Source organism: Leopardus geoffroyi, chromosome C2, assembly GCF_018350155.1.
Source record: "Leopardus geoffroyi isolate Oge1 chromosome C2, O.geoffroyi_Oge1_pat1.0, whole genome shotgun sequence".
NCBI classification, from domain to species: Eukaryota; Metazoa; Chordata; class Mammalia; order Carnivora; family Felidae; genus Leopardus; species Leopardus geoffroyi.
Window position 1 is genome coordinate 41,931,580 of NC_059333.1, and position 14,902 is coordinate 41,946,481.

Genomic DNA, 14,902 nt, shown 5'->3' on the forward strand with positions numbered 1-14,902 from the left:
AAACAGATTTGAGAAATTTGAGAAAGCCAGATGATTTGGTTTTGGTTATAACCTTTATTTTTCATTTTTTTTTTCTTTTTATTTCTGTCCTGAAAATGCATACTGAGTCCTAAGCAGTTAGATTTTTATATTGGATAATAAGCTTCTGCCTTTTGTTACATTGCCCTATAGCCCATTAGCAACTATTTAATTTTTGGAAGATAAAACCAAATAAAAAGTTGTCACAGGCATTGTGTGTTCAGCAATAAAAGAAAGAAATCTTATTTTACATAATAACTTATTTGATTTTTTTCCTGTGTAATTTTGCCTACTTGATATCCAATGTATTCTATGATAGCTTTATTTTACCTAATTTCATTTGTAAGATAAGAATTTTTTTTTTAAGTGGCTAATGTTAAATTAGCTAAGTAGTTAAAAGCTAAGTTAAAAGCTAAGTAGTTAAATGTTCCTGTTCAGGATACCTCCATTCTAAGGACGTAAATAATAGAAAATATGAACCTTGATTCTGTAGTCAAGGACTAAAAACTATGCATACCAAAAAGCAGTGTGATGCAGAAAGAAAATTATATTCTTTTGATAAGTAGTATATGTCATATGTCATTCACCTAAGAATGAAAAAAAAATACATAAATATCTAATCAGTGGCCTTCATATAGTAATGTGTTTTAAGCTTTGAACCAAAATAAATAATGTCAGTCATGACTTTATTCCCTACTCTCTGAGAATCAGTATGAACATGCCTCGTGTAGCTTCACAAAATAAAGCCACATATTCAAAAATCAGGAAAGGCTAGAAAATTTAGTAATCTCAATTGTCAATGTTGTATCAAAATTTAATGAGAGATCTGGTACTTTCTACTCACCCAATTTAGAGAGTTAGATACCACAAATATTTTAACACATGAAAACAATTTATCTAGATTTATGTGGAGAAAAATCATAGCTATAATTTTGGAGTGGAACATAGTAGTGAGAAGGTTGTATGTAATATATTACACACCATCTCTAGCACTAACAATTTTCTCTAAAATGCATCATTCATTCATTCCATATTTGAGTGCCTACCATATACCAGATACTGTTCTAGGGCAAAAGGACCCAGCAGTAAATAAAACAAAGCTATGACCTCATGAGTTTACATTCTAGTGTGGGAATTCAGGTAATAAACAAACAAGTAAAGTTACAGCAAGGCATAGAAGTAACATGGAGAATGTGGGTAGTGGCCGAGTGTGTTATTTTAGTTAGAAAGATCAAAAAAACAACAACAACAACAACAACAACAACAACAAAAAACCAACAACAAAAAAAGAAAGATCAAGAGAGTTTCCCTGAGAAAATGACATTAGAGCAGTGAATTGGAGAGAGTGAAGGAACAAATAATATAAATATCCAGGTTAATTAACCAGATTTACTTTGTTTTAACTATGTTTTCAATTTAATAAATTAATTTTAATCATTGTTCTAAGTCCAACAGGCTCACTTTGCAAGAAGACAAATTAAGTAGTCAGATTAATGATTTAACTCAGACTAAACATCAGGCTAATAGTGACTGGTCTAGTTTGTAATGTTGGTGAGCCCTGGAAGCTTAGTAAAACTCACTTTCTGAAATTATTTCCAGTTCACTGTGAATATTCCACATTTTAAAATATGTGATGACACATTGCCTGAAGCTTTTCCCAGGTTCCCCAAAGCCATTGACCAGCCCCAGATTCCTTTGGCATTGGAAAATACAGCGGTCTTTTTTTTTCTTTTCTTTTTCTTTTCTTTTTTTTTTTTCTTCTTTTTTTTGGGGGGGGTGGGGTGGGGGGACAGGAAGTACAGCAGTCTTGATGTCCTAAGTCAGTCTTACTTCTTGATGTCTGGAATGACTAATAATTCGACTCATTTCTGCCCTATCACCCCTTTTCAATGATCATTCTATATGTCAGGGTTTTCTTTTTCATTTGCTGACCACTGCTCTGGAATCCCCCTATATTTCAGGCAGGTATTTACTAAACATAGACCTTTAAGGGAATCATTGCTTTGATGTCTAGTCCGAATTGTCTTTTGGATATTATGAGGTTCTCTGGATATTATGAGGTTCTCAACCTATCATTTCATCTTTCCTTATTTTTCAATCATCAGTATTAAACTTACTCAAGTTTTGTGTTTTTTGGTTAATTACTAGAATGAATCTAATATTTCTATTATTTTTATTGCAATTATATAATATTCTTGTACACTGAATAGATCTTTCTGACTTATTTACTTATAGCATTGCCTCTTTGGAAAATTGTATTCCGAGTGCTAAAAACACACACTCTTAAGTGAATTTCTTTAAACAAAATTAGGGTTGAGTATGTATAAACCACAAAGTTTAGCATTTAAAACCTCACTGAACTCTGAAACATTTTTAACCGTATCCATAAATTTTGGCATTGTTTTTGTTGAAGACAGACATTATATATCAGAGGAACTAATTTGAAAATAACAGAAAAATTACCTATTTGAATTGCATTACCTGGGTAGCCATAGAGTAACTTAGATTTCAAGGTGAAGATTTTCCTATTTTTTAAGAAATTCTTAAACATTTCACATAATGTTGAAACATTTCAAAAGTTCAAGGGATAGGCTTTGCTACCTAAGAGATCATCTGTCTCTGATCTCTTGTGGCAATCAACATCTGCTGAAACAATTCTCTCAATGGCTTTTAGATTTGAACTACTGGGGATTAGAACAGATGCTTCCCCTGGGAGTCTTCCCGGCTTGCCCTTCACCTTGTTGTCTAGTGTTGTCTACGGTGAGTGAAGTTTAGGCCCTGACAATACATAGATGCTAAATCCTAGTGTCAAATGATTTATCTCTATGGTTCCACTTTTAACCTGAGAAGCCAATATTTGCCTCCAGGTTAAACACTCAATTACTTAGGGTTTACTAAGATAAACTCTCCAAAGTCCTTTGTCACTCTAAGTATGACCTGACAGAGCTCACCAGCAGGCAATGTGAACTGTGGATCCGCAAAGCATTTACTAAATCAGCAGGGAGAGATTTGTGTATATAATTAAAGAAAAATTGGGGCAGATATGAGATATTATGCCTTAATGTCCAGAGAGTTCAGCAATTATACTCCTTTTCTTAGAAATCAAGACTTGAAGCCCCCTAACCCATAGTGAAAGAGCTGACTTTAGTTGAGCGCCTGAAAAATTCGGGCTCTTAGCCAAATGTCTCATTTGAACTGTCTAAATTCATTAAGCTTAGAGAACTGAATTGCAGGATCTTTTGAGAATAGGTTTACTCTAACTGCTATTTCTGGACAAAGTGAACAAGGTTTTGGACTCCTTCAACTAATCCTGGATTTGAGTATAGCAATTATGTAATTCCTCTTTCCAGAAAATTCCTAGTGTCTTCACTTGCACCATTTTATTCTTCTCTTTTAAATTTTCTGTACGAATTCTATAGAATTCAATCCAGATATGACACCCAATAGATATGTAGTAGCCAAAGCTTAGGATCATCTTTAAGAGTCCAAAATAATTAACATTGAAAATGTCAGCATCCTTGATACACATGTAGGTTTAAGACAGAAATTTGAAAGTTGAAGGAGTAGACCTAAGAAAGTTGTTCATAGGTCAGCACAGCTGTTAGAGATATCCCCCACGATCCTATGACAAGATATGAATGACAAGATAGCTGAACAGAGAAGTTAAGAAACTTGGCTAAAATTAAACAGTATGCTAAAATTAAGCTGGAAACTAAGACTCTTGATTTCTGCTCAACTTAAAAATGCAAATGGAACAATGACTATAAATTCCCCTGCACCCCCAATTACTGAGTTATACAGGATGAGACATCACACTGGGAGAAACTGGCCCTAGGTGTGGGCTTCTAAATATGGGAAACAAGCATTAACTTCTAATTCTTTTATAGAGTTCCCTCTGCAATTGAGGCTTTAGACACACTCCACATACTGTGATTCTGAGCTTGCCCCAGGCAATTGCAGGCCTTTCTCAAATACATAAAAATCTGGGAAGCTTACATGTAGACATAGAGAGCACCTTAAGTAAATGTGGTCATTTTACAATGTATTTATATATCGTAAAAGAACACATCGTCATAAATTATCTTTATGGTAACAAGCTGTGCTTTACAGTACTCTGAATGCCCAGTAGCATTTTACCAACCAAACTTGAAATGGTCAACTGATTTCAGAGTTTTAGCTCATTAAGGACAGTTGTACTGGAATAGTTTTACTGTGGCAGGAAAGAAGTATGGCAAAGAGGACTTTTTGTCTCACTGAATCCATATTTTTGGATAGCCCACTGCAGGATGTGTTTGGCAGTTATTCGAAATGCCTCTAAAATTTCAAAATACACCCCAACATATGTAATGGAGAAAGCAATTTCTGGACCTGAAAAAGAAAAAAAAAATGTCAAACAATATGAGCTTGAATTTGTTGAGGTGGGGAGTAGGTGGGTGTGGAGAGGAACTTTTGTGATCAGTCAAGAGAAAAAGTATGAATAAACTCTACAATGGGCGACTTGTAAAAAATTTAGTCAATTCTTATAGATTCATTTTATTTTATTTTGATAGTCTCAGATCTACAGATATTTAACTTGAAGGCAGACAGCCTTATCGGGAAGTTAGACTGTATTAAAATGTATGGGTTCTTCTTTCATCCGTGTTTCAGAACCGAATTGGGCCCTCAAGGACTGGCATCCAGTGTCTATGTCAATGACATTTATGCTTTTGTAGCCACAGATAGTGTTTGCTCTTGAAGTAAAAACTTATTTTTTACTAAACTCTTTGGTCATATATACCTCTATTTAATAAAGAAAAGTTTCACTATCAATAGGAAGTTACCCTATTTTTGAATAAAAGAATGGAAGAAAGGTAAAAAGAAAGGAGAAAATAAAATAACAAAAATATTAAAAACATAAAAATAATTAAAAACAGAGGTAAATATCTCAAAGAGATACTGTTATATTTACCAAAACCCAAGTATAAGAAGATTAGCTCTGTTGAACTTGACCCTTACTTGACAAGAACATAAATAAAAATATCCATGGAAAGTACAGGAATGGTGTTAAAAAAAGAAAAAGATAATTCCATTTAGTCTATATAAAATCCCAGATAAATCCTGGACCTCATCTGAATGATTTTCCCTTGCTAATTAAAGCTTGTCACATACCATCTAAACCAGTAGTTTTCAAGTGAGGATAATTTTCCTCCTAGGGGATATTTGGCATTGTCTTGAGGCATTTTTGGCTGTCACAATTGGAGGGATGCTAATGTTATCTAGTGGGTAAAGGCCAGGGATGCTACTAAACATCTTTCAATGCACAAGACAGCCCCCACAACAAATAATTTGGTCTAAAGTATCAGTAGTGCTACTGTAGAGAGAGCTTGTTGTGAAATTACCTAACATGTGTAAAGAATGTGTAAAAAATGGGAACGAAGATCAAATATCCCTCTCAAGTACTTGATAATCTCTCCTATCCATACTGGACTGCAAGTTGCATGGGGCAATGTAGAACACATTGCCATTTGTGGAAAAAAAAATATGCAATATGCAACAGACTAGCCATCTGCCACAAGGCCTAGAATGTTGAACTTTGAGATATCACAAATAGAATGCAATGAATGGTATGACTTTTATTCCTGTTAAAATGTTATTCTCATTTGCTGTCGATCTAACACTTGAAATTTTCTTTTCTCCCAGTGCTCCAAATTTTAGACATGGCCATTTTATTTTTGATTTTTTAATTTTGTTTTGCTAAGATGTCTTTGGAGTAAACTCAGAAATAGACATACTCACCTCGAAGTTAAATAGGTCATTTACTTTCAGTCAGCGTATGAGTCTCAGCCATGCGTTAATTTTTATGTTTAAGAATTGTATTTACTCATCCTACAAAGGAATAGTGTAATATTCATATTAAGAAACAATGGTTATTAAGCTAGCAGTGATAAATTTAGGTTTTAGGCTGGTAGAGTACCTGCAATACTAATATTGAAACAGTTGGTAGAAGATGCATATTATCTATGGAGCCAAATGAAAATCTTTAAAGCATTCTTCAGACTCTAAAATTTTTAATCCATGCAATACCCTGGGAGATATTTTCATAATTTTGTAGATACTGTAAAAACTTGTTGTTCAGTAATTCTTATATTTACTATTATTATGGAAATAACAGCATTGTTAAATAGCATGCTTGGAAGGAAGACATAAATAAATAGTATGATTTTTTAAAGCTATTATTATGCTATTCACAGGTTCATTCTTAGTATTTATACATTTTCTGAAAAACTAGGCTCAATGTATTATTTTCTAAAAATAGGCTGTAAATGCTCAAAATCATTAAATATCTTCAGTAAAATCTACCACTCTAAGCCCATAACATGGTCCTCTCTCTCAACAAATACACACACACCTCCAGGAAACAAGGTTGTAAACAGGAGAGCTTGAAAGTCGGACTCCTGTTTTAAACTAAGGGAATGCAGAGATAAAGGAAGCAAGCCTATAACTCCTCTGAACATCCCAGTCTACACGAGATAATTGAAAGGTAGAAGGATCACAGAACATGGAGTGACCAACTTGGCCTGGAACATTTCCAAATGTTCCACCAATGAGTTTACATTTGACCAGGATGTTCAACTAAGTTTACTAGGTGCAGAAGGCAGACAGGGAAAAAAGCTTCCCAAGAAAAAACAGAATGGCACGTATTTAGGAGAAAGGTAATTCAATTCAAGTCAGTGAGCACTTGTTGAATGCCTACCCGGCACATTTGCCAAGATAATGTCTAAGCAAGACCATTGCTCTCTGCAGTGAGTACAGGCTCATGGGGCTCATGCTCATTATCCTCAGCTTTATGATCTATTTAGCTTTTCATAGGCAAAGGATTTCAAATTATAGTTTGGGTACAAGAATTTTATGTATGGCAACATATAGGACAAAGCTACTACTTGTATGAAAAACTTGTACATCCTGTAAGGCTCAATCCATATGTGACCTCCTCGGTCTCTCTAGTGAGCATCTCAGGCCCTTGTTCTGCATCACAGCTGTCTCTGCTACTGTTCCTAACTCACTGCGAGGTCCATGACCGGCGTGGTCAGCATCACCTGGAGCTTTTTAGACACGCAGACCATGGCTACACTCTGCAACTACTGAATCAGAATTTCCATGGGCACAAGCTCCAGATGATTCATATACATAGTAAAGTTGGAAAACAAAGTACTAGATACTTATTTCTTTCTGCATTTTGTTATTCAAAACAACTAATTATCATTCCTATTTGCCTGATATTTTCCCAACAGAAGGGCTAGTGTGTTATTTATTTTTGTCTCACCCGGAGTGACTATCATAATACTTCCCATATGGTTGCTACTCAACACATTTTTATTAAACGTATTTATTAAACTGAGAGCAAATTCCATGGGAGTCATACCTTCATACCTCCCATAACTCAGAGAAGCAATATTCTCCTCCAGACTATAAGTTCTGGGAATGTAGTCATTATATCTATCTGGTTCATATGGTGTCTACCTAGGACATGGAAGGTACTTCAGCCATTAATGATGCAGTGAAGCACTGGGTACCGAGGAGAGTTTTTTAGAAGTATAATTTTATTTTGAATTTATTTAGTAAACAAATGTCAACGAGAACTTTTGTGTCGAGGAATGGTATAAGTTCTTTACAAGTATTAACTTGTATTCTGAACTAAGATTGCTTGGTCAAGCATAAATCTATGCTAAATCAATAAAGGTTGACTCAGGATACCTCATTCAATTCTAAGATAGTCTTTAGCACATCTCCTTTGGGTCACTGTGTTGCACATGAGTAATTAATGTGCCATAGTTGACATAAACCAGCAGTTGAGCAGTTTTTAAATGTTTGCCTTTCCTTGATGATTGGAAGTAAACACCTCAGTACATGGTATGCCACTCATTTCTGCTTAATATTAAAATAGAATATCAAGGGGCAGCTGGGCGGCTCACTTGGTTGAATGTCAGACTTTGGCCTAGGTCGTGATCTTGCTGTTCCCGAGTTCGAGCCCGCATCTGGTTCTGTGCTGACAGCTCAGAACCTGGAGCCTGTTTCAGATTCTGTGTCTCCCTCTCTCTCTCTCTCTCTGCCCCTCCTCTGCTCATGCTCTGTCTCTCTTTCCCCAAAATAAATAAACATTAAAAAAAATTTTTAAATAGAATATCAAGATATCTCAGCAGAAACCCATATTCCACTTCAGAAGAGAAGCACTCAACTGCAGTCGGGTTTTATATTATATGTTAGCTAGTTTATGCATTGATCGTGCATGTACATGATTTTATATTAAAAGGGAGGCAAGATCCCGATCCGATGGACATCACCAGAAGCTATAGCTTACCGCAAGTTCACGTCAGCCAGCGATGTGTGGAGTTACGGGATTGTTCTCTGGGAGGTGATGTCCTATGGAGAGAGACCATACTGGGAGATGTCCAATCAGGATGTAAGTATTTGTAGTCAATGAATTATGGGTTCAGATTAAGAGATCAAGCTGTGCAAGGAAGTGGAGCATAATGAAACCAGGTGGCTCCCAGTTTGTGACATTGAAACAGAATACTTAGAAGAAATGAAATAGTTTCCAGGTCTTGCAAGGATATTAATTGAGTTGCTTTTACAACTTTACATGTTTCCCTTAAGCAGGGGTTTAGAAATGAGAGAAAATGAAGACATTTGTCGCAAGAATGTAAGGAAATAAGTGACCACAAAGATAACCAAAGCACTTTTGCTACAAAAGTGCTTCTATGTAATATTAATAAACCACATTACTGCCACCCTTCGTAGGTTTAATTAATGATCTGTGCCAACATTTTGTTTCCTTAAACATAGTATTTCCCAAAGTCAGACAAAACAGCCAATCTGCAGTATGTTGTTTCTCTTCATGTATTAAACTTGCACACGAATTTAGTTACACACCCTGAAGTGTCTGGATGGAAAAATGATCTTTAACTTTCTGTGGTAACTGTGATGTGATTTTTCAAAAGGATTTGTGTTTTTGTGAGTGATGCTTTGCAAATGCTTCATAAAAGGATGCTATTGACATGGGATCAGCACTCAGAGATTTTTCTTTATGCTTAGCTGGAGACTATGAGCTGGACCTTAAAGATTCCTAAGATGGAAAGCTGAGATGCTTTTAGTCATTTCCTACTCACTACATACAAAACTGCTTTTACTGTATTTGTATATAAAAACCTTTCTATACTTCTCTAGTCAAGCTGTTTTTTGTGACAGTGCTGGGAAAATCGGACTCTTCCACATCTCTATTTTCCCAATCTTCTCTATATTAGAGGATCTCAAAGTGAGGTCTCTGGACTACCACCTCTAGCGTGGCCTGGGAATTTGTAGTAATGCAAATTCTCAGGCCTTCCTCGAGACTGACGAATCAGAGGAGAGCCATCTTTGTATTAATAAGTCCTCCAGATTATTCTGATACACAGTAAGTTTGAAAAATCACTGTTTTGGGTGATTTAAAAGTACAAATGAATTAATAGTTACTTCATGGTTCAGCACGTAGGATTTTACCTAAGGAATTTACTATGACTTGAAAGGTACTGTTTGAATTAAGTCCAACTGAAATCTGTAGACTTTCTCTGCACTCATTCATATATGAACAATATTCCACATACATCTGTATTACCAAGTAATAGTTTCTTTGTAATTCTGAGTTTCCTATATCATAGAATGTTTCTTTTGATTTTATTCTGCAAAGTATCTTTACAAATGCTTCTTTCCTAAATTCACTTTCTCTGTCGATCTTCCTGTGTATAACATTTCCAATGATGAATAATCTCTTACTTATTTGATAAGCTGTTATCCTTTCCAGCAACTTAAAATGAGAACTTTCTCACTTAACTTTAAAATATTCATCTTGGTGTGCCCTGCCCATGGAAAATAAAAGGAGTCTCAGCTCTTAAGTCCCTGGAAACTGCTTCTCACACAGGTGATCAAAGCTGTGGATGAAGGCTATCGGCTGCCGCCCCCCATGGACTGCCCAGCTGCATTGTACCAGCTGATGCTGGACTGCTGGCAGAAAGACAGAAACAACAGACCCAAGTTTGAGCAGATTGTCAGCATTCTGGACAAGCTTATCCGGAACCCGGGCAGCCTGAAGATCATCACCAGTGCAGCAGCAAGGTGACACTTAGATTTTACATTCTGCACTCACTCTGAAATTGATGTATTTTCTATCTCCAGTGTATTATTTTTTTTTCCTCCCACCTCCCTCATTGCATTCTTTGAAACTTGTATTCCTGAGTAATGGAGAAAAGTGTCTTTTTTTTTCTTTCTTTAAAAAAAAATCTTCCAAGAGGAATTATCCATGATGATAAGATTCAGAGATATTTCTAACGTCCATCTTGACTAGGAATTAGTCTACATTCAGGCTGTGTTTAAGTCTTTGGAAAATAGGAACCCCAGACACATGGCTCCTTTTCACTCTCTACTGTTTAAACAAAATTCTTTTAAAGGAAAAAAAATGAAATCTTGAGTGGTGGTAAATTCTAGTGAAGTCCTGATTCATTCCTCATTTAAAATAAAACTTCAAAAATAAAAATGCTTCTCAAATATTGCACCGGCTAGCAGAATGCAGTTTCCCCCACCGTGTAATTAAACAAAGTTTGTTTAACCCATACCATGTGCCAACAGCTTTGTTAGACATCGTAGAGAAGAAAACTGAGAACGAAAGTGTTGGTGTCCCCAGACTGCAACACAAATGTCAGTACATGATAGCCATAATGCAACCCAGAATGCATGACATCCATTAGGTTTTATGCATCTCCCGCCTAGTTAAGAAATCACTCAGTTCTCCTCATGGTGTTGGGAAATGGAAGTGAAAATGTATCTTAAAAAGTGCAATTAAAGAAATAGGGAAGAAGAGATGAATTTTGCCAGGGGCCACGAGAACAAAGAAGTGTTAATATATTTAGTACTTCCTAGTGAAACTAAAGGCAAAGCTAACTGTCATGTTTAATGATTTATATTCTCATTGTACATATAAGAGAAGAACAATTCTTTTACATTCTAATGATATGTGCTCTTATAGGACGGTTATATGGTTTTAGTAAAAGAACTACACTTCATGTGCCTAGAAATCCACAGTATTAAGTGACACGTATAAATGCTACATAGTGATGATTTACTGTGACTCATGTGTAAAAGATATAAAATACTGCCTTACTGGTAGGAATTTCTTTCTTTTTTGCTGTCTTTATTGATAATCACCAAGAATTACGACTTTCAAACTGATAGAGCATTTGCTGTTGCACTTTATAATCGCGTATATGATTTTTTTTTGACATTAAAAGGAACCATTCTTTTGAACATACATGATCCAGCTTTTGCACTATATTTGGATAAAATGACTAAGGGGAATCTGAACCAAAGTCTTAATATCAGTATCTAAAATTTATAGATTATTTGTTGAAAATAGCATTTAGGGGTCACTAGATTGAACTTGACATATTCTTGTAGGAAAAACTACTCATAATTTATCCTGTAAGAATGAATCTCTATCCCAATCTTCACAGAGAGAAACTGTACAGACTCTTTTGGATATCCAACTGACAGTTTGACAACCAACAGTATAACAAACTCATCCTTCCCTGAGCCATAGGGTCCTTGTTTTGTACCCCGAAGCCATTTCTTTTTATCCTTACTCAATATCAATCCTAGAGAAAAAAAAACTCCACATTTTTCAATTATTTCCATATCATAAAGAAAACATTCGGGGCGCCTGGGTGGCGCAGTCGGTTAAGCGTCCGACTTCAGCCAGGTCACGATCTCGCGGTCCGTGAGTTCGAGCCCCGCGTCAGGCTCTGGGCTGATGGCTCAGAGCCTGGAGCCTGTTTCCGATTCTGTGTCTCCCTCTCTCTCTGCCCCTCCCCCGTTCATGCTCTGTCTCTCTCTGTCCCAAAAAAAATAAATGTTGAAAAAAAAAATTAAAAAAAAAAGAAAAGAAAACATTCAAACCATTTCCATAGGATGGTATTATCAATATAAAAACCGACCCATCTAATAGGATCAAGGGATATTTAACTCCACTTCTGCATGGAAAAATGGTGTTAATATCATATTGTAGTATGCCAAGATATCCAAATTTTAGCATACTTCTTAAGTTCATTTTTCCATTCTTATTGGAATTTAATATTATTTCTCCTAACATATATTCTTTTTTAAATGTTTATGTATTTTGAGAAAGAGAGAGCAAGCATGAGCAGGGGAGGGGCAGAGAGAAAGAAGGAGAGAGAATCCCAATCAGGCTTTGCTTAACTAACTTAGCCACTCAGGCACCCCTCTCCTAATATATATTCTTTAATGCTTGAATAAATTCTGTGTATTTTGTCAGAAAACATGTAATTTTCGTGAAAATAGTTTTCTAATAAGTGTCATACATCTTGATTCACTTAAATATAAAAGTCTTAGAAATTATGTTTATAGGTTTACTTATTGCCATTAAAACACACAAGTGGGTGGATTGCATCATTGTAAATTTATTAGTAACAAACAAGTTGCCATGCAACAATGTCAAGAAAATATTTATTTTTCCTTTAGAAAACTTGCTTTCCCACTTTGACAATGATTACTTCATCCTTTATCATAACTGATTAAACTCATTCCCTTCCCCCTGTAATTTTTCGGTGATGCCCTTGCCACATACTTCATCAAGAAAATGCAAGCCATCAAATGGGAAATTCCAGCAGCAAAACAAAAAATTACTGGTGCCTGCACCCATGCGTCTTATCTTTTTCTCCCCCTCTCTTTCTCTGATTACAAGAGAAGAAGAGAGGAAGTGTCCCTCTATTTGTCAGAGGCAAATCCTTCCCTTCTGTCCCTTGCTCTCCCCTCTTTCTCCCTCTCCTTCTCCCTTGCATACCCAGGTCCTTTTGTTGGCAGAACCATTGTTATAGAAATATGGTCTATTACATTGTTTCTCAAATTTCCCTGGCAAGAAGAATCACTGGGAGGAGCTAATTAAACATTCAGCTATCCAGGTCTCGCCCAACTACTGATCCAGAATGTCTAGGAAAGGGGAATGGAATTTGGATGCTTGAAAAAAACTTCAGGTGATTGTTGTCATAAAGGCAACTTAGGAAATGCTGTTTGCCAACATTACCTCTGCCGGCCTCACATCTCTGCCAACTCCTTCCTTATTTATCTGCAAGCCTTCATGGCCAAACTTCTCAAATAAGTTTCACAGTCATCTCAAACAATATTCTGAAATTTTATGTTTTTATTTTCTCCTGGTAGCCTCATCCTTCCACCACTTTCCTAATTTAGTTTAATATACCAGCACCTATTCATTTGCCCAGTCAGGATTAGACTAATTCTTCGCACCTCTTTCTTGCCCTCCACACTTTGCTCTAGAAGGTCACTGGATCAGCATGATCCGTCCCTCTCCGTTTCCACTGCAAACCCCGTCTGCTATGACTGTTTACGCCTCTGGCTGAGACACTGCAGTGGTCTCCTGACTTGTCGCCCTCCTTTCATTCTTTCATTCATTCTTACTTTCATTCTTTGATTCATTCATCTTTCATTCATCTTTGCACATAGCCTTCTGAATTTTCTTATCAAAATACATGGAATTTGGGGTGCCTACGTGGCTCAGTAAGTGACTCTTGCTTTTGGCTCAGGTCATGATCTCATGGTTTGTGAGTTCGAGCCCCGCATTGGGCTCTGCACTGACACTGTGGAGTCTGCTTGGAATTCTGTGTCTCCTGTCTCTCTCTATCTCTCTCCTGCTCGTGCTCTCTCTCTCTCTCTCTCTCTCTCTGTCTCTCTCTCTCTCTCTCTCTCTCTCTCAAAATTAATCAATAAACTTACAAAAATATGTGATTTAATTTTAGTCACCTTTTTATAACCAATTTTGAACTGGAAAAAAATCTACTCTTGTTGACAACGTAAATAGCCCTGCTTTTCCAATGTCATTTCTTTTATTCAAAGGTTACTTTCTTCATATTTCAACAACTGTTTATTGTATGCTAGTATACTATGTGCTAGACATGTGTAGACTCTGGAGAATGGTGGAGAAGGCAAAAATGGTCCCTACCTTGCCAGAGCTTAAATTACAGAGGATGTACAATAGACAACAGACAAGCACAGATTATAGGAAGGAAATAAATAGATAGTTGTGGTAGATAGTAAAAGGGTGATTGGGCAAGAACCCTCTGTGGAGAGACATTTGAGCTAAGACCTAAAGAAAGAAAAAGAGCCGGCTGTCTAAAGAGCCCTACCCCCCTCCGCACACACACGCGCACACACACACACACACACACACACACACACACACATTCCTAAAAAAAAGTATTCTTGGCATAGGAAAAAGCAACTGCAAATGAGTTTGGAGGGTTCTAGAAAGTGGCAGAAGGACAACATAACTGAAGAGCAGTAGGGGAAGGAAGAGTCTGTCATGAGTCTGAGAAAGCAAACAGAAGCCAGAGCACTTGAGGCTACCCAGGCCATGTGAGGACTTTGGAATTTTTTTGAAAAACATGAGGAATCCATTAAGGCATTTAAAGCAGAGAAGCAGTGTGATTTGATTTACATGGCTGCTTTGTGGAGGGAGGGCGAAAAGCATGAAGAGAGGGGCCTTGCAATCCAATCTCTGTGCCACTTCCACTTAAACAACACTCTAGCCTCAGTGGCCAGCATCAAGTTCCTTCAGAAGGCCAAGGCATTTCAGGTATGAAGACAGTAGCACATGCTGTTCTCCTTATGTTAGATTCTCAGTTTCGTCCCTTCCTCCCTCTTCTGCAACTTGTATTGATTGAGGCATTCTCTGGCAACATCCTGTAAAGGCCCACACCATTATTTTTTATACAGAGTGCCATCACAGTTTTAACTCAGTTGTGTGTTTTCTCTTTTTAAGTCTCTATTTCTCTGATACTCCTAAGCC

At 36.6% G+C, this 14,902-nt stretch overlaps 1 protein-coding gene across 3 annotated transcripts in view; it reads left to right on the forward strand.

Moving 5' to 3' along the window:
• Positions 1 to 14,902, forward strand: part of EPHA3 (EPH receptor A3) — a 357,381-nt gene that overhangs the window by 321,825 nt on the left and 20,654 nt on the right. For all 3 annotated transcript variants that reach the window (XM_045501700.1, XM_045501699.1, XM_045501701.1), the window contains exons 14-15: positions 8,309 to 8,458; positions 9,953 to 10,146. In XM_045501700.1, the coding sequence (XP_045357656.1) occupies positions 8,309 to 8,458; positions 9,953 to 10,146 (344 nt within the window). The remainder of the gene's footprint in view (positions 1 to 8,308; positions 8,459 to 9,952; positions 10,147 to 14,902) is intronic.